This window comes from Barbus barbus, assembly GCF_936440315.1.
Source record: "Barbus barbus genome assembly, chromosome: 14".
NCBI classification, from domain to species: domain Eukaryota; kingdom Metazoa; phylum Chordata; class Actinopteri; order Cypriniformes; family Cyprinidae; genus Barbus; species Barbus barbus.
In genome coordinates, this window is record NC_136742.1 from 2,265,964 (window position 1) to 2,286,778 (window position 20,815).

The following is a 20,815-nucleotide window of genomic DNA, read 5'->3' on the forward strand; positions in this document are numbered from 1 at the left end:
GAAGTTCTTAGCAATGCATATTACTAATCAAAAATTAAGTTCTGATATATTTATGGTAGGAAATTTACAAAATATCTTCATGGAACGTGATCTTTACTTAATATCCTAATGATTTTTGGCATAAAAGAAAGATGTATAATTTTGACCCATACAATGTATTGTTGGCTATTGCTACAAATATACCTGTGTTACTCATGACTGGTCCAGGGTCACATATATGGCTCGTTAGCTTTAGCATTCTGCCCGCTTCAAATCAGACACAGAGATGAAATAGTGCAGTAAGATCACATTTATTTGAATTAATTAATTGTAACAATGATTTTAATTAATTATAATTAAAATAAATAAAATAATATTAAATAAAATAAATTATATTTTAATAATTAGAGAGAGGCATGCAAGTTGTGTGAGTGTGTGTGTGTGTGTGTGTGCATCAATAAAAGCAGCTCATTAATCTAGAACAGTGATTAAACTGACTCGGATCTACCTGTGTATCACGGTTTTAATGCACACCTCTCAGCCATCAGAATCGAGTATTCAGACAGACCACGGTGTAACGTTTTAATCTGTCAATAAACTCTGTTGCTGGCACTCAATTTGCCCAGGTTCGAGTGATACTGTGTAATTTACTGTACAGCAGTGGTCGGCAACAGGCGGCCCGTCGGCCAAAAGTGGCCCGCCAGCAATAATATCTGTCCCGCACCCGTAGCCAGATTATTTTGATAGCGGCTGGTTCTGAAATAGATCTGTCATGACAGCAACAGTTACTCTCAATCAGAGTATGTGAGCGGTCTGATTATGACTGGAGCGAGGAACAGATTCTTTGTGGTTTTCACTCGCTCCAAGAGCGCTCCATCACCACTATCAGTGTTGCCAACTTCTTTCGATGGAAAGTAGCTAAAGCCAGTTTGAAAAGTCGCTAAATGTCGCCAGATGACGTCATGTGCTAATTAGCATATTCATGACATCATCGCGTCATATTGCCTTTTACATTTGTTTGTCTCTCTGTGCTCATACTGTATTTTAATGCAGCCAAATTCTCAATACAACTGTTTTCCTTTATATATTTTACTGTTCATGTTGTCAGTCAACGGCATAAATATGAAATAGTGACTGAAATACAGCCCTTTAAGAATACATAACCAGCTCTCCCTTCCAAGAAGTTAGTCTGCACAAAAATCCTAATTTATAATCGAGCCGTCGTCTGATTAAATCAAATAATACACACAAGATAAGACAATTCCTGTGCTGTGATTTCGGCTATAAATTAGATGCATGTAAAGTTAGAGAAGCAACATAATATCTATTTGAACTGAACAGAGCAGATGCAGAGAAAGAGGTGCATGCGCCGACCTCGCGCCGTTGCGGCAGTACCAGCGATCACAGAGACTCACTGAGGTTTGCCAAAGAAGTCACTAGATTTGTCGCTAGTCACTTTTTTGGAAAAAAGTTGCTAGGGGGGTCTGAAAAGTCGCTAAGTTGGTAACACTGAGTACAATTCATGCCAACGACCTGTCATATAACTGCATATTTAGCAAGAATTCACATGTTAAACATATTTAGCTAGCTAGATAGAAAAGGATCGCTCAAATCAGAAAGAATGTGAAGGCTATGACTGCAGTGGACATGAACGGGAAGTTATATTTCTCAAGGAATTTATTTGTTCCTTCTGAATATTTTCAGCTGTTTTGAGTGGGGGAAAGACTGATATGTTCTCAGAATTGCGAGTTTATATCTCAGAATTATGACTTTTTAACTCGCAATTTGCGGAAACGGGCTTCAATAGAACTGTGATATTTGAAACATACTGAAATACTTTAGACGCGGAGCGGTGTTTCTGATATCAGTGAGCGGGAGCGGAGTGATTATTAAATGCTCGGAGCGCGGAGGGGAAATTGTTGACGCTCCACTCCGCTCACATACTCTGATCGGACACCGCCACACAAATGTGGCTTTTTGTTAATGACTGTCGAAGGATTTTATGTTCTGGCCCGCCATCTACTGGTGAATTTTTTTTTGTTTTTGGCCCGACGCCAAACTTACTTGCCGACCCCTGCTCTACAGGATTTATTCAGTCTACTAAATATAATCAACTGAATAACAGGCTAGTAGTTAAAATCTCAATTTATAAGTAATGACTAGTTTATTTTCCTTCATTAGACTATGCAAACATAAAATGTGTTTTACCGGATTCAGCGCATCTTGAACTTGTATTTTTTGTTGGATCTGCCAGCTTTGATCAGGATGTTCTTATCCAGTACGTGTCTAGATGAAGTTCTGACTGGTGTAAAGATGCCTAAAGATGTTTGATGAAGTCCGAACTGCTTCCTTTGCTCCATCCAGTCGCCATCAGTGGAAAAAAATCCTTTCTATGAATGTGCCGGTTGGTTATTTTCCTGGTCTATCTAGGACAAAGGGATTTTTAAATGGCAATCGTATTTTTATTATTATATTATATTATAGAAAAAAACAAAACATAATCCGCTATTTTGGGACCATTCTGCATTTGTACATCTGACTTTTATGGCTCATATATTATGGTATGGTGATAATATTGAGCTCATTTCAAAACACGTTTTGATTTTATTTAGCTTTTTACAGATTGTGTCCTACATAGGGACTGAATATGATCTGCTTCTTGCTCCCGTATTCATGAAATCCACTCTGGATCAAAGCATTTCATCACGGATTTCTTGCTCATTGTGTTGTGCAGTTTTCCAGCATAATCGCTCTAATTGTCAGTGAAGATGCAGTAATGCAGTGCTGATTCAGCTGACGGTGATCCCATGACAGCATCTGATCTCTCAGCCATCTGTTTGGGAGTTTGGAAGCGATCAGGATGAGTCATCTGTGCTTTTCCCTTCGTGTGGGCTGGAGGGAAGCTCTGCTCCATATAGAAATCTCCTTTTGAACATGATCTGTCAGTCCTCCAGCTGAAAAACGTCTGCTCTTCACACACATGAATGTGTCTTTGTGCCAGAGCCGTTCTAATGCAGATTCTTGCAGTTGTACGTTTTCAGTCGTCACTTCTTTGCTTTCAGAAGCAGTGCTAGCTTTCGTGCCAGCACTGCTTTGGATTCAAAGTACTGAAAAATGGCATAAGTGCTGATGAGCATTTCCTGGAAAACAACACGGATAAGTCAGATTTTTATTGCATTCAGAAATCATTTCAAATGCTGGTAAATAAAACTTTTACAAAAAACTGTAGGCAGATCTTTAGTTCCCCTCACTCCACAACAAATCCTTCTAATTTACTGGCATTCAGAACAAAACCGGAATGAAAAATAGAAGAATAAAACAAACAAATTATAGCAGCATTCAATATAAACTATGTATTATAAACCCCAAGCCTAAAAAAATTATTTAAGGTGAAACTGAAACTACTGCTCTACAACTACGTTACTGTACCTCTCTCAAATCCACATGTGGGCACTTTGTGCATACTTTGCATGCTAGATCTCAATTCTGAAATTATCAGAGCAAGACACAGTTTATACTAGAGATTGACAAGGTCCAGCATTCACAGCTGTTCACACTGAGTGAGCAACAAAACAACTTGTAGACATACATATTTAATGAGAGTTGGTTGTTTGAGGCAACAGTAACGATTGTTGGCAATGCATCAAAGCTGAGTCGTGACCCATATACAGTTGATTAGAAACACCTACTATCAACCAACAGGCCTCATTCCTAGGTGTTGCACGAAGCAAAGAGAAAGGCGATTTCAGTCAGGTCTCACCATTTCTGAGTGCGGTGTGCAACAGGTGGTTAACGGTCCGTGTAACCATCTGGCTGTAATTGCACATGTGGGATCCAAGAGGGCAGCAGAATCCACACACATCATTCACACGGACCGAGAGAAATAACAGATGTCACTGTGTGTCTCACACTCAGGCGCAGAATCTGTCAGATCTGCCTCCTCTCCCGCTCACGCTGTCTGTCTGCTCAGCCATCATTCATGATCCTCCACAGAGAGATCGAGCAGAGGTCCTTCAGTCTCTCTCTTAAACACCCAATCAATGCTCGGCTTACACGTGTCGGTCTAGTTCATGTGTCCGAGCCGTATAGTGCACCACCTCCACCTCCAGTGCTGCTCTCTCTTATCACCTCTGTTCACTGACATTCACCGGAGATTTGTTAGATTCATCGGATGGATTTGTCAGATTCCCACTGCGTTTTAAAATCCCCCATCAATATTTCCTGAAGCAGCTGTAATTGACTTGGAGGAAAAAGACCTTTACGTCCAGGTCTTTGATGGTTCTCTGCAACGCCCTCGACTATCCCACAGGACAGAGACAAAAGGGTTTGATTTATTTGGCATGTCTGAATCAAACCTGTTTACAGGGTGTCTGTGGAGTATTTGATAGTATTTTAAAAAGTCTTAAATACATGGCTTTATAAAAATTAGAATTTGTTCAAATAAACTTGAATTGTGTTGAACAAAGCCTAATAATTATTTTTTGGGAAAGTCTTAATTTAAAAAAATACAGCAGAATCAGTAGATCTTCAGCAACAAAATGTTAAAAATAAATAATAATATATATATATGAAGAGTTTATTTGCAAAAACATAACTCTGTTAAATAAAATTTTCAAAAATCATGTTTTTTATTATGTTATCATGTTTTTGTGTATTGTGTTAGTTAGCTGTTATTTTTTTTACCTAGTCAAAATAACCCAACTGCAGTTTTATTGAGATTAATTGGAATGCACAATGAAAAAACATGATTTCTGACAATTGTCATCTGTTTTTGCAAATGAGCTCTTCATTCATATATATATATATATATATATATAGATATATTTCCGTTAGTTGACAAAGCAGCATTTCTGGGTTTTGTTTAAAATGAAGTACTCTATTACAACTGAAAACTAAAACTTAAAAACCATATGAAGACCTATATAGACCTGAACAAATTGAAAACACACACTTTCTTCTGCTGAACATAAATGTTATTTTGAAGAAGGTGGAAAACCAAACAGTTGCTGATCCACAGTGACTTCCATAGGATTTTTCCCCCCCTACTATCAAAGTCAATGTGGACCAGCAACTGTTTGGTTACCCTCATTCTTCAAAATATCTTAGTTTGTGTTCAGCACAAGAAATTAATGGAGGTTTGGGACAACATGTGAGTGAGTAAATAATGACAGAAATTAAATTTTAGGGTGAACTATCCCTTTAATGACATTCGACAGCATTTTCCACTTTTCCACTGCATAGTACGGCATGGTACAGTTCAGTACGGCACACTTTTGGGGGGGTTTCCACTGGGTACAGTACCTGGTACCTAGTACTTTTTTAGTACCACCTAGGCCGAGGTTCCAAGCGAGCCGTACTGTTACCAAAATGTGACGTGTAAACTCTGCTGATCACTGATTGGCTGGAGAGAATCGTCACTGCCTCCGTCATTGAACTTGCAGCACGAGACACAACAGACCCGCTAGATTTAAATCAGCACAGCCAGTGAAGGATCGAACGCAACTGTTTTGAATGGGCGCGCCTTTTTTAACAACCATAAATGGCTTTTCGTTGTCTGTTGAGGAAGTACAGACGATCCTCTCGTGATAGCCGAGGAACAGATCCAGCGAGAGCTTAATGGAGTGACGCGAAATTAAAAAGTTTTTCAGGAGTCACGGCAGTAGAGGCGGCGCAACTATAACGACACGTGAATAATCCCGCCCACTCTAAAGCAGTACTAAACTCCAGTGGAAACGCGAGCCGAACTGAGCCGTGTCGTGCCGTTCTGAACTGAGCCAAGTCGCACCACGCAGTGGAAAAGCGCCATTAGTGTCCTGTCCCTTTAAGACCTGCATGCATCTAATATACAGGCACGCATCCGTTTCTCTCTTAACTATTTACTTTCATTTTAGAGATAACCAACTGAGTCTGTATGTAAACCTTGTGTGTTTTGACAGTATTAGCGCAAAAGATAACTTAGTTGAGCAATCAGGCGCTGTTAGACAGGCTTTTTAGTGCGCGTGCTTCAGGTGCTTCATTTACCGTCAGACCAAGTGCGAGAGCCGGCAACCACGCCCATCACGAGGTAGAAAGCCGTGGCCAGTGAAATCGCGAAGAGGAGCTCCGCCCACTGCAACATGGCTGAGGGTGAGCTGTCTTTGGATCTGGGTAAAGGGAAAGCGGAAGGGGAAGGGGATCTAATTGACTGGGATGCTGACCTGCCCCCTCTCTTCCCTCCTACTTCGGTTTCCACATCCAGCCCAGACGGGGTTCCCATTCCATGAGTTTAGCCCAGAGAGGTCTCCAGTTTCCACATCCAGCCCAGAAAGGGCTCCCGTTCCTGAGTTTAGCCAGAGTGAGCTCCTTTTCCCCTTTCCAGCCCTTAGAGGGGCTCCCGTTACTGAGTTTAGCCCAGAGAGAGCTCCAGTTTCCACATCCAGCCCAGAGAAGGCTCCTGTTCCTGAGTTTAGCCCAGAGAGGGCTCCTGTTCCCCTGTCCAGCCCTTAGAGGGCTCCTGTTCCTGAGTTTAGCCCAGAGAGGGCTCCTGTTCCCCTGTCCAGCCTTTAGAGGGCTCCTGTTCCTGAGTTTAGCCCAGAGATGGCTCCTGTCCCCCTGTCCAGCCCTTAGAGGGCTCCTGTTCCCCTGTCCAGCCTTAGAGTGCTCCTGTTCCTGAGTTTAGCCCAGAGAGGGCTCCTGTTCCCCTGTCCAGACCAGAGAGGGCTCCTGTTCCCCTGTCCAGCCCTTAGAGGGCTCCCGTTCCTGAGTTTAGCCCAGAGAGGGCTCCTGTTCCCTTGTCCAGCCCTGAAAGCCCAGAGGCTCACAAATTACCCGTCCACCCGCCCGCTCCTGCCTCCTCCACCGTCGTCAGCCCTTCCTCCTCCATGGCTCCTCCCTCCATCGGCTCCACCGTGGGTTGCCATTATGGCCGTGGCCTGCGTCCCTCCTAACTCCTCCTACTCCAAGCCCCTCCTGTCTCCGTCTGGTCTGCCCTGGTTCCTCCTGTCATCTCCCTGGACTCCCTGTTTTGCCATGGCTTCCTGAGCTCCCTGCCCTGCCATGGCCTCCTGAATTGCCTGATCCACCCTGGAGGCCTTCCTTGTCCCCGTCCTGCATCAGCCTCCAGGGTGCCCGCCCCCCCAGTAATGTCACGCCCATGGACTGTTTTGTGTTTGTTTTCCTCCCCACGTGCTGTTAAATGGTTAACGGTAAGTTCCTGTAAAATTTACAGGGAAAAACCGTAAACTGACGTTCCCAGAATTCCCTGCGTTTGCATTTCAAATTTTGTTTGAATTTGATATTTTTTCTTTGAAATAACTGTTTCTTCTTAGTTTTGTTCTTATCAGTTATGTTTTTTAGGGTTGTATGTTACATCTAATGTTGTTTGCATATTTTAGTTTAATGAGTCTCACCATGATGGTGTTTAGTGCTTGTGTGAATGGCACTGCACCTTCTATATATGTTATTATTTAAAAGCTGCTTGTGATGGGCTTTGGTTCATCATGTGACTTTCTCATCACCACCTGCATTTGGTGGTTATCAGTGTATTTCAAAGGTACAAAACAGATTTCAGTATTTCAATAGGTTGGTATATTAACATTGTCAGTTAATGAAATTGCGGTATTTAAGTTAAAACCGAAAATGTTGTTACTGTATTTTTTACTGTAGAATTATGGCAACCACAGCTGCCAGTTTTTTACCGTATATTTTACGGATTTTTTTTTTTATTTTTTTTTACAGTGTATCTCGTGACTCTGGTTAGTTTTATACATGCAATACATGCGTAACAATTTGAAGGAATAGAAGGAAGAAGAAGGGTTATGTGCTAGACAGTCGTTTGACCGAGGGAAAGCTAACATTCAGGTTTTTGTTTTTTTTTAAGTGTAAAATAGTTAAATTTATTTTATAATGTAACATGACAAAGAAAACGTAAACTTATACACTACAAGTTATGGATTCCTGTGTCAAATCCTTAGTGCAATAGACTTGTGGAAATAACGAAGAACGGAAAAAGAATCAGTATCATTATATCAGTGATACTAAAATTACACTGATTGTGAACAAAGCAAAAGGAATATTAGACAGAGAGATCGCTAAATGGATGTAGTCATGGGTGAACGTATGCAAACTGGAAGGAGATTAAAAGAGAGCGAGACTGATGAGAAGAATGCAAATGAAACATTTCCTTATCTCAAACTGTCATGCAGTGAATCACAAAAGCCAGTCCGGTCTGGATGGGCGGCACAACGCCAGTCCACTCAGCCTCCACATAATGACTGTCAGCTGGGCTTTGAACACCACTAAAAACACAGCTCGCCTTTTTAGTCCGTTCCTGTTCCTGCTGTCCGGCTGATTTCCCAGAAAGCCGTTTTATCGAAGTCCTGGAGACAGGCTGTCATTTAAGGGCTGTTGCTCTTTTCTTCTCATTGTTGTGATTGCAGCAGCTCTTTTCAAAGAGTTCTGAGAGTCTCGAACACAACATGACCGAATCACCCTGCCAGCCGTCTGATCGCTGCCAAGATTTCTTTAAGATTCCTGCTAAAATGTTAACGTCACTAGAGATGCGCATTGCAATATGAAGATAATCATCTCGAGGGACCTTGAAATGCTAGTAGCCAAGCTGTTCCAGCTTTCATCTGAAGTGCCGCGGGGTGTTTTGTACCTTATGTAAGAATAAAATCTATTTATCACCACACAACCAGCTCCTCTGGGATTTGTAATGACGTTCACGCTGTGTCACCAGAGAAATACACCATGACCCTGCAGGAACAATTCCTCCTGGCCTTAGGTGTCTCAATTAAGGGCAGTCTACCTAGAGCAATGGGTTAAGACATGCTTTTTTGGGCTTTAAATAATGGCACAAATACCAGTATATTTGTATATACTGTATATACAGTATATGAGCATCATCTTTGAAGAAAAGTTTTCCAAGTTTCCTTGTAAATTATATTGTAGTTTGTTTGGTTAGTATTAATATAATTGTAACAAAAGGTAATTCAGTGTCCACAAGGTGCCAATTTTCTCCGATCCGGCCTTCAACTTCAAATGAGTTTGACACCCCTGATTCAAATACTCTCCTCCCATAAATGTTGCGTCTGAAAGGGAGACATATGCAGTAAGATCAGCTGCAAAAATGACTGTTCACGCCTTTTTATTACTAATGCTTCTATAGTAAAGTGTGTGACTATAGTAAATCATGCCAGTAGCTTTTTAACTCCAAAAGCGGTTTCTGGTGCAAGCTGTTAGCAAATCTGGAGATTTACTTAATTCATTCAATTCAGTGAGGTTTATGTTAAGAATGAATAATAAACTTTACCATGAACTTTAAATGTCAAAGAGCATAATAAGTGCATAGTGTATAGTGCATCATTTGAGCTTCATTGTTTTTTTAATATTGTAAAAGAGTGATCTGCATTGCTCTCTTTTAGATCCATTTTGATGGCTGGACAGATGAGTATGATTACTGGATCGATGCAGACAGCCCAGATATTCATCCTGCCGGGTGGTGCGCCAAAACCGGACATCCACTGCAGCCGCCCATCAGTGAGTACAGACAGATTTCACACAACCTTTAGCTGAGAGACTCACTCGTGAAGGAACGGCTGTTGCAAATGTCACGCAGCAACACTTGAGGCCTTCGAAGACACTTGGCAGCATCACATGTATTCTTACGGATAAGATGGGCAATGCACAAAGAAAGTATATTTTATTCAGTACTGCAAATCTACTTAAAATGGACAATTTTTTTTATATACCTTTTAAGTATTGTGCAACATGCTAAGATCTGACGCTATTGGAATTCATTGTTCCTCTCACATGAGATCATGGAGATGATCCTATTTAATATGTTCCAAATATTTTCCTGTAAAACAAAACCAGAAACTAAGATTAGATTAGATGTTTTGGTAACACTTTAGAATAGGGAACGCTTATTCACTATTAACTACGACTACGACGACTAGATGTTTCAGTGATTCAGACAAACGCACTGTAATCCCAGCCCTAAATGTTGAGTTAATGGCCACTTCTCTATCATCTGTAAATAGACTGCCTCAGACTCTCTAAATGACAGACATTTTGACTTCATTTCATGGAAAATTGTAGCCGGTAGAGAGAGAAGGAATTATGTGGGTATAAAAGAGGAATGGAGCGTCTAACAGTCCTCTCTCTTCCTCTCATGTCAATATCTTCTATTAGCTTCAGAGGATGCTGGGAAAATGCTGTTGAACAGTGAGCTTTACTCCAGTCAGTCTTGCTGATAATCTTCTTCTTGTTCTCGTTCCCTTCCTCTGTGTCCATGGAAACGGATCAGAGCAATGTTTAGAAATCAGCAGCTGGCATCAGGATGTGACCGACTTACTGAGAGAGAGAGAGAAACCAGGCAAAGAGAATATATCCATCAGAGTCTATATATACCTTTTCTATTTTCTGGATGTGACCCTGGTCCACAAAAATAAGGGTCAATTTTTTTTTTAATTGAGATTTGTACATCAAGCTTTCCATTGATGTATGGTTTGTTATGATAGGACAATATTTGTCTGAGATGCAACTATTAGAAAATCTGGAATCTGAGGGAGCAAAAAAATCTAAATATTGAGAAAATCTCCTTTAAAGTTGTTCAAATTAAGTTCTTAGCAATGCATATTACTAATCAAAAATGAAGTTTTGGGAAATTTACATAATATCTTCATGGAACATGATCTTAATATCCTAATGATTTTTGTCATAAAAGAGAAATGTATAATTTTGATCCATACAATGTATTGTTGGCTATTGCTACAGATATACCTGTGCTACTGATGACTGCTTCTGTGCTGCAGGGTCACATATGAATCTAAACCTGAGTCTATATACACTCTCGATATAAATCTATATGTACTCTATTAATAACTTTAATTACTGTTTTGGTTGTCTCCTTTGTAAACAAGTACTATAACTTCTGATTAAATATTATAAAAAATTTTCATGATTGCAGAAATGACTCCACAACTGAGACACAACCATAATTTCTATAAAAATGGATATAAATAATTTCACAAAATAAATATCGTAAAGGTTTGTATTTTGATCTTTGTATGACTTATTTTTTTTATAATGGATTTTTATATTTTACTTGAAGATTGAAAGTGTTTGTCAACACATGAAGAGTTCAGATGCAAAATTGAAATTGTCTTCTAAAAGGAACTTTTTTATCAGGCTCCAATGTTTAGGTTCAGTAATTTCACTTTAATGACAATGAATAGGTTCTTTTCAGTGCCATTAAAGTGATATAAATGTATCTGTATATTACATTTGATTTTGTTACATTTTGTCTCTATGAAGCTCATGTGTGTACTGTGTAATCACTTATCACAAACAGTCCTTGACTACTCCATGTGTAAGCTGATACTGTGGTCTCCCGAGTGAGGATGATGTATAGTGTGTGATGTGTTTCTGTGTGTTTTCTTCATAGCTCCTCAGGACATGTTTGATACGTCTGAGCAGGGCGGCTGTCCCACGCCAGGCTGTAAGGGAGTGGGTCACATCAAAGGAGCCCGCTACTCTGGACACCACAGGTCAGTGTGAATCTGTGTGTGTGTTTATTTGTTTGACATCAGAGTTTGGTTAATCTTGATAATGTGAACACTGTTTAAGGCAGACCACTGGTTCGTGATACAGTTCATGCAAACTCCAGTATAGTTTGTTTCTGATGTGAACTTAATCTTACTAAATGAACCCCTATTGCTGAAGTATGACTTGGTCAAACTGTGCATTTCTCAACTCACTTTCAGTTTATATCTCATTTCCCGTCGCCTTCAGCAGAAATTGACATACTGCATTAAATTTGTACATGTGCATTTCTCTGTTGGACTTCGCAAAACAAAAAAAAAAGAGTTAAGAAAGCTACGGTATCCATGCATTTCCAAACACAAGCTCAAAGGTGCTTGTGTGACACTGGTTCTCGTGTGTCAAGTAAGTGTGTGATACATGAACTCAACCACACGTGATGCTCACTGGGATTTCAGTGTCTGCATCTCAAATTATGAGATGAACCCATGAAATTCACAAAGCTTTTTACCATTTACTTTGAGAAAACTACCATCAATACACACTGAAACTGAAAGATCTTCATGGCAGCCTGTCTAAAATTCTGGTTTAACTTGAACAAATTATGACAGAAATGTATTATGATTGTATACTAAAATGTAATTCTCAAATAATAATGATATTTTAAATATATTAAATAAGTATCAATTGTTACACCGTACTGTTGTGCAGCATATTATTTGACAAATAAATCAAAAATGCAATGTTTTGTTGTAAATTGTTTTCATTTCATTACAGACTGAATAAATTGTTAAAGTATTATTTATTCATTTAATTAGACACCATTTTAATGATAAACTTGTATTGAATCATAAAACACAGAATTCATGGCTAAATAAAACAGAATTCAGGGGGCCCTAAATGAAAAGGTAGCTCTGTGGAGTTTAATTGTGATTAAACAAATGATCTTTACATTCATTCTCAAGGTCTATCAAACATGTGGAAAGTATTTTCTTCCCCATTAATGATACATAAATATTGATATGATGTGGAAAAAATGATGTGATAATATTTTTGGCCATATCGCCCAGCCTAATCTGAATATCATCTTCAGCATATCCTAGCTCGGTCTAACCTGACTAATGATGACTGATCGCTCTGCTCTAACACGCGGCTCAGATCAGCTCTCGGAGCACAGCGATCAGCCTGAGGAAGGTGTTGCATGTTTCTGTTTGTACAGTCAGGCTGAGAATAATCGCCCAGAGAACAAGAAACCCATACTGATCAAAGCTCACATGGAAAATATCACTTTACCGAATCAAACATGCTTCTAAGCGAGGGATTCCCAAAATGTTTTTTGGTAGCTGAACCCCTTAAGACATAAAATATTTACTTTAATTCCTAACTGAAATTTTAAGTTACTATTTCAATTATTTAAAAACGTGTCATTAATGATCACATGACATGCAAATAGATAAAATATTGAAAATAAATCTAAAAATTATATTAAAATTTTTTTTTTTTGTCTTTTATTTTGACTTTGTAGATGTACTTGGTGTCATTACATTACTGGTGTTTTTAGAACTCTATCAAACTGAATGATGAATGTAATTTACAATAAAACAACATCACCAATAACAATTATTATTAACTCTAAATTGAAGACAGAAGGCATATTGCTGTAAATTACAATTGTACTGTAAAATAACAAATGAAAATTGATAATTATAATGATAATAGTTTTCCTAACATTACACAGCATTGTAACATTATTTACAATAATTGTCTTAAATTCTTTTTAAACATTCATACGGTCAAGCTTTTATTTTGGCAGAATACTAATGAAATTCTGAAACCATTTAGAAGTTTATGCAATGTTGCAAATTATGTGACTGTGATAATAAAGTAAGCCTTAGTGCACATTGCACTCCCAAATGTTACATTTGCAGCACACGTAAAATACATTTTTATTTATTTATATAGTTTTTTTGTAAATGGAGGTGATGAAATCCCCAGATTATCACACAGTGCTGCGCTTCACTCTAAGACGAGGTGCAGGAGACTGTAGTTATTTGATTGAATCAGCTATAATTGCGATTATCACACAGCCCCATTTATTTTAATTTGACTCTTGATATAAGTAATTATTAACTTTTCATCAGGAAACACTGCCCAACTGAGCAATACTCCAAATAAATGATAGCTAGTACAATTTAATGCCGTAACTATGAATTTAAGACTTTCTGCTCTGATTTAGGCCTTAATTTGTGAAAGTATGAATTAAGACTTTAAGACCTATGACTAGATACAAAGCAGCTCCTGAACTGCAGTGATACATGAAATGATTTTAAATTGCTCGGTGTTTCCTGGTGTTTCAGTGCCGTGGGTTGCCCGTATTCTGATATCAACCTGAATAAGGACTCGATTCTGCCGGATCGCTTGAGCGGAGAGATGCCGGGAAGCGGAGCGGGTCGGCCACACAGAGCAGAACCAAGCGCAGAGATTTCAGCTGACGCTAATGAGTGAGTGTTCGTTTCTCTGATGATGGGATCTGCTGAAATATTTCAAATGCTCCAATGGTGGAAAACCCCTTAAATAATAGTTGGATGTACAGTACTGGGTGTCACGCAACTCCCGCTCCAGAAAAGCCAAACTGCAGAACTGACTGGGAAAGATGAATGATTATCACACCACAACCATGACTGTGTGAGGTTGAGAGCCAGGTTGAGAGCCATCTTTTCACACTGAGGGACTCGTATACAATTATTACAAAAGCTGCACACATTCATCGATGTTCAAGAAGACCGTGTAATGCATGAAGAGCTAGGGGATGTAAACTTTTGAACTGGAAGATCCATGTAAATTGATTTTACTTTATGGCTTCTGAAGGACAGTAGTAAATAGAAAACAAACAAACAAAAGATCTTTCATATTTGTATAAATTCTGCAAGAGGTTTATGAACTGGGAATGCTATGCAAATTTATGGTACACTATGCTAATTTATGCACCTAACTGTATATGATCGCCCACATTAGCACATCTACATGTGTTCAGTGTTCAGTAACTTGCTGGAGACATGATTAAAGAGCAAAGAGTGTAGCCAGTCATTACAGAGTTCATTTACATAGTTTTACAGTAGGTACAGTAGCAGAAACAGGCTGTTTCATTATAACTCTGTGTCTATAGCAGACAAGAGTGGCATTTTGCGATGCATTAAAATGAAATGACTGCCGTTATAATTAATGAAGCTATCTTTACTCTTGAGCTGCTTCTTTAGTTGACAGACACACTGTTTAAATACGTTTATTATTTATTACCTCAGAGTCAGCTCAGGATGTTTCTGGCCTAGTAATTTGAATGGTTGAATGTTGATAACAGTGTCAGAGATGCATTCAGATGATTCAGCCTGAGTGTCACTTAAAGGACTTTTCAAATCTGAACAGATTTTAAACTCTAGGTATCATACACTTGGTGACTTTGTAAATGGTTACAGAGGAAAAAGTGGGCATCATGCACTAAATGACTGAAGATCACACACTACCTGGTCTCGTGTTGCCAGATCTTTGACTGAGAGCATATGGTTTGGTCTCTATATCTGCTTCAGCTGGCCAAGAACAGCCACTTAGGTGAGAAGTCGTCTGAATGACATGTACGGCAACCAATAACTGTTTGTTTTGCTCATTGACATGTTTATACAATATCATACTGCACATCATTCATTCAAGGTCAGCGGGAAAGTTAAAGCAAGTTATGGTGCAACAATCTGCATTAGAAACACATAAGAAAATAGCAGGCCATGTCTGTAATGTTTGTTCTCAGAATCTTAATCTATCCAAAATGAATTGAATAGGCATTGAATATTTCAAAGGTCTAAATGAGCTATTCCAGTCAGTTATTCCTGATACACGTCTGTTTGGTGCACATTTCTCCTCTTTTTTTTTTTTTTAGTGCCCAAAAGCAATTCATGTGATCCGAATATATTACTAAAGCTGTCAGTAGTGTCTGTACGTTTATATTTCTGTTATATTTTCTTTTCTCATATCTTGTAGGCAAACCGGCAAAAACACATTCAGCCAAGTGCCTCAAAGAAAACTATATAAAGGAACACCTTGAAATGTTTCTAAACCCTCATTTATACTATATATATATATATATATATATATATATATTTTAGTGCTGTCAAATGATTAATCGGGAAAGTTGCTCTTCTATCAGCTTGAATCAGTCGGCCCATTCTCCTCTGACCTCTAGCATCAACAAGGCATTTTCGCCCACAGGACTGCCGCATACTGGATGTTTTTCCCTTTTCACACCATTCTTTGTAAACCCTAGAAATGGTTGTGCGTGAAAATCCCAGTAACTGAGCAGATTGTGAAATACTCAGACCGGCCCGTCTGGCACCAACAACCATGCCACGCTCAAAATTGCTTAAATCACCTTTCTTTCCCATTCTGACATTCAGTTTGGAGTTCAGGAGATTGTCTTGACCAGGACCACACCCCTAAATGCATTGAAGCAACTGCCATGTGATTGGTTGATTAGATAATTGCATTAATGAGAAATTGAACAGGTGTTCCTAATAATCCTTTAGGTGAGTGTATATAGGTTTTAAATTCTAAATTATGGCATTTTGGTGCAAGAAACTTGAATAGCAAATAGTGGACACAAATGGGAAATCAATATAAAATCAAATGTAAAGGTGTATGATATGGCCACTCAAATTATAATCTGGAATTTGAATTGGTGTACTTATTTGTTTATTTTAAGGTGAGCTCAGTGAAATATAACACTTGCTATTGTAAATAAATGAGCATAAATCAGCATATTTGCACTTGATTTGCTTATCATATCCGGTCAGGCCCTGAACAGTGCACCTGTGCTCTTTGAGAGAAAACGGAGGACTTTGTCACGTCTGGCCTCTTTCACACCTTCAGTGATGTGTTCATTTATCACCGTCTCGCCTCTGTTTCTCCAGCAAACCCGTCACCTCTGCCCCATCACTCCCGGAGAAACCCAGCACGGCAAGCGCTGCCATGGAAACGCCGCCAAAGAAGCCCGTCGGCACGGAGACCAAGCGAAGGTTAGGCTCAGTCACTCTCTTGGTGATTCATTTGGCATAAAAATTTTACTTTTATGTTGCTATTCCCATTAATGTAATAAAATGAATTTTATTAACTCTCTCCCTGCCAGTGTTTTGTTAAAAAAAAAAGCTGCCAGTCACCGTCAGCATTTTTGATGGCCCCCAGAATATCTAGTTGTATATCTGAACATGCAATATGGCAAACAAAAGAACAGAGCCTTTGCGTTTCCCTAGTGAAAAATAAATATAAGTATACTCCAAATACATATTTATGTGCTGCATTTGTACTTTTGGTATAACTAAAAGGTACTAAACTGGTAAACTTAAAGTCTGCTAAATTGGAGCAACTAATTTTGTACTTAATGCACTTTAATTGTGGGGAAGTAGTGCTGAGGTCCAAATAAAGATATACTGAAGTATATTTGATTGTGCTAAAGTGGAACTGTACTTCAGGTACACGTTAACTATAAAGACAGATGTTATTCAAACATCAGACAATCCTTATTAATAGTGAAATTAAAACACATTTTAGGCATAATAATAAGAAATGTGTATTGTGCACAAGTAGTACTCCAAATAAAGTTTAATTAAAAATTGTATATCAGTAAGTCTGATATGTCAGTAAATATGTTAATAGATTTGAACCATACTTAGTATGAAATGTATTTTAAATATATATATATATATATATATATATTTTTTTTTTACTAGGGTTAATTAAAAAAAGAAATATTTTTATTTTAGTCTAATGCATTCTTATCAGCACTTGAATGTGGGTAAGTTTAATAATAATAATTTTTGAAAAAGAGCTGAGAAAATGGTGTTAGGTTTTGTACGGCTTGGATTCAATTGCTTCCATCAACACCCCCAAAACCTTCACAGGCCTGAACCACTTCTTGGGTCAACAATTCATTCGGTAAGGTTAGGTGGTTTTAAGAGAGTCAAGTACAACAAAACCATGAAGATTTTACAATTTAAATAATAAAAGAAAAAGTAATTATGTATTATAGTAATGAGAATGAAATTGTTTTACATCGCTGTAATGAGAATGTCAGGGGAAAATGTGCTGACAACATAATGTCACATTGCAATAAAACCTCATAACAAAGACTTAATTGTCTATGCAAAAAAAAAACCCATCAGGTCTGGACAGATGCACACTGCTGTCCTCTGACACACTCACACACTCACACACTCACTCGCACTCACACACTCACACACACTCACTCACACACACACACTCACACACACTCACTCACACACTCACACACACACACTCACTCACACACACACTCACTCACACACACACACTCACTCGCTCGCACACACACACTCACTCGCTCGCTCACACACTCGCACACACTCACTCGTACACACTCACTCACTCACACTCACTCACTCACACACACTCACTCACACACACACTCACACTCACTCACACACACACTCACACACACACACACTCACACACACACACACACTCACACTCACTCACTCACACACACTCACTCACACACACACACACACACACTCACTCACTCACTCACTCACACACTCACTCACACTCACTCACACTCACTCACACTAGTGATGTTACGTTCGTGAACGAATCGTTCTTTTTGAACGAATCTTTTAGGTGAACGAATCATTCTCGTTCACGTAATCCATTGACTGAGACTCATATTTCTCGTTCACTGAAACTCCTCCCTCCACCGCAGCGCGCCGCTATTGCGCGCATGCGTAGCTCTGGACCGTTTCCTCTGTCAAAGAATGACTAAACCTCGAGCCAATAGCCTTCGAGTATGATACGAGGACGGAGCATGTGATTTGTTGAATCTAGTGAACGAATACGCCCTTCATTGAGTTGCTTTGAGTTTGAAAGAGTCAAATGAACTGTTACATACACACATCTCGTCTCATTATTACGTTCGTCGTTCGAACAACTGGTTCTTTGTTTTATTTTTTTATATTAGTGTTGTTTTATGTTTGAACAGTTACATACTTTTAAATAAAAAAATATTTCATTATGTTAGTCATGTCATGCACTTTTGTTTGTTTAAAAACTGTGAAACATAAAAAAATATGGCAGTATTGATTATTTGCGTCACGTCATCCCATCTCATTTGCGTCACGTGACTCACGTCAGCAAATAGCATTTCAGCTCGGGTTTAGAAGGGGCATGTAATTGGTTGGATCGAACGAACGAATATAATAGCATCATTGACCGAGATGGCTCTGTTTTGAGTCTGAACGAGAGAGAGATCTCCCGTTCGTGAACGAATTGAACGAACTGGTAGCTATACCCAGTTCGTTGACCGGGTAGGTCGGCCATTCTGTCAATCTAGTTCATCAATCAGCAGAAAGCGGATGCAAAGCACAGGTATCCGTACTGTGCACGCTTGTTTATATTCATATTTTACATACAGAATAACTCCTCGTTTAACATAATCTCAGATTTGAACGTGTAAATCTCTGCCTAAACAATTAAATGTTAACTAGCCTAGTATGCAAACAAATAAAAAAACACTTGTGCTTTGGTCATCCGAAAAGAGTGTAATTTAAAAGATAAAAAGAGTAATGACTTTGATCACTTATTTAGACTTATTTTATTCATTTAATGAGAAGGGCACACTTTTTAATGAAGCCAAATCGGTTTTTATTTTGTAACAAGTAAATACGTTAGTTGAACGGCACATGCTGACGTATTTGTGTAATATGGAAAAATGGTCACTGAACGAGTTAGTGAACGAATCTGAACGAATCATTTTGGTGAACGAACGAAAAATGAACGAGTCTCTGGAAAGAACGAAAATTTCCACCACTAACTCACACACACACTCACACACACTCACTCACTCACTCACTCACTCACTTACACACACACACAGCTGTCCTTGACTATCTAACTGGCTGATTCATTGTTTACTCAGAGTAAAATGATTCTTCTCAGTTGTGCTGTTGACATAATGACCTGTTAAGTCAACAAGCTTCATTTTCACCCAAACATGTTGCTGCAAACTGTGATGACTTACACAGGAAGGTCCGTGCCATCGCTCACTGTGAGTCACGACAGACTTGCTTTAAACAACATCTCTGAATATACATGTTTATTTATTCTGACACTGCTGTTCCCAAATATCCTTGAGAAATTTCTGTTTACTTTACAGAAACGATTTGCATAATGAGCTTTATATTACACACAAAATATATGCAAACTCATACCTCGGCTATAAATACTTGTTACGAATTTTGTGCAAAACAGATCAGCGCATGCAGAATAGATGATCCTCATATGAGCTGCAGTAGTCTTGCCAGACACACTGAAGTAGAATACTAGCTTGCTGCATACTGTGCAGTATATGCTTTATACCGCCTACACAGACTGATGTCACATGACTTTTCAATGTTGCATGTTTAATTCACTGAGTGTTGTCCAGTTTTCTTCTCAGAAAGAAAAACAGCTGTTCCCAGATGTAGATCTGGGGTGTTGTAGTCAATTTGTAGTTTGCAAACTATACGCATAGCATAGTAAGAGTAGTAAGGTAGTGCTCTATTCTGAACAGAGTTGCTGTCACTTATCCCATCTGCCTGTGCGTCTCGCTCTAATGATGCCATGATGATGTTCTCACTCAGGGTTGGTCGGCCCTGTAAAGTTCGGAAGGTCGAGGAGCTGCCGCAGGAAGAGGAAGTGGAGAGTGAGGTGTCATCAGTCATTGAAGCCAAAGGTAGGTCTACACCACCCTCACTATGTGTTCATATTATATTTGCGTGTCATTTGGTGGACGTCAGGATTGAGCCTTGAAATTAAAACAAGCATTACAATCCTGTTTGACTGAATCAGAATCAGATTTATTGCAAAGTATGTTCACAAACACAAGAAATGTATCTTTGTGGCGGAAGCTTCAACAACTGCAGCAAACAAAAATACACAGACAGTAAAAAATAAAGAGAAAAAAAGTGAAGTGGTTTTAATAAATGTGGTGATAGTTACTGTAATGACAAATATGATAAAAGTATTGTAATAAAAATAAGAGAAATAAGACGTTCAAAGCCTGATGGTTTAATTTTAAAACATGAAAAAAACGAGTTCAAGATACAACCAAAATAGCCAGTCTTCCTCTGTTTTAAAGATGTTTACTGTGTAATAATATCAAGAAGGGGGCAAACAGGTTTCATATACGAACATATGTCAAGTTTGAGGAAGTACTGCATTGAAAAAGTGGTAAACTAGAAATAAGATCTAAATTAACTGG

The 20,815-nt window shown here is 38.8% G+C and overlaps 1 protein-coding gene across 1 annotated transcript in view; it reads left to right on the forward strand.

Annotated features, from left to right (window-relative positions):
- The window catches only part of l3mbtl3 (L3MBTL histone methyl-lysine binding protein 3), a 64,350-nt gene that overhangs the window by 28,761 nt on the left and 14,774 nt on the right, over positions 1-20,815 (forward strand). The window contains exons 15-19 of the mRNA XM_079433825.1: positions 9,384-9,498; positions 11,408-11,510; positions 13,860-14,003; positions 16,458-16,562; positions 20,196-20,287. Coding sequence (XP_079289951.1) covers positions 9,384-9,498; positions 11,408-11,510; positions 13,860-14,003; positions 16,458-16,562; positions 20,196-20,287 — 559 coding nt within the window. The remainder of the gene's footprint in view (positions 1-9,383; positions 9,499-11,407; positions 11,511-13,859; positions 14,004-16,457; positions 16,563-20,195; positions 20,288-20,815) is intronic.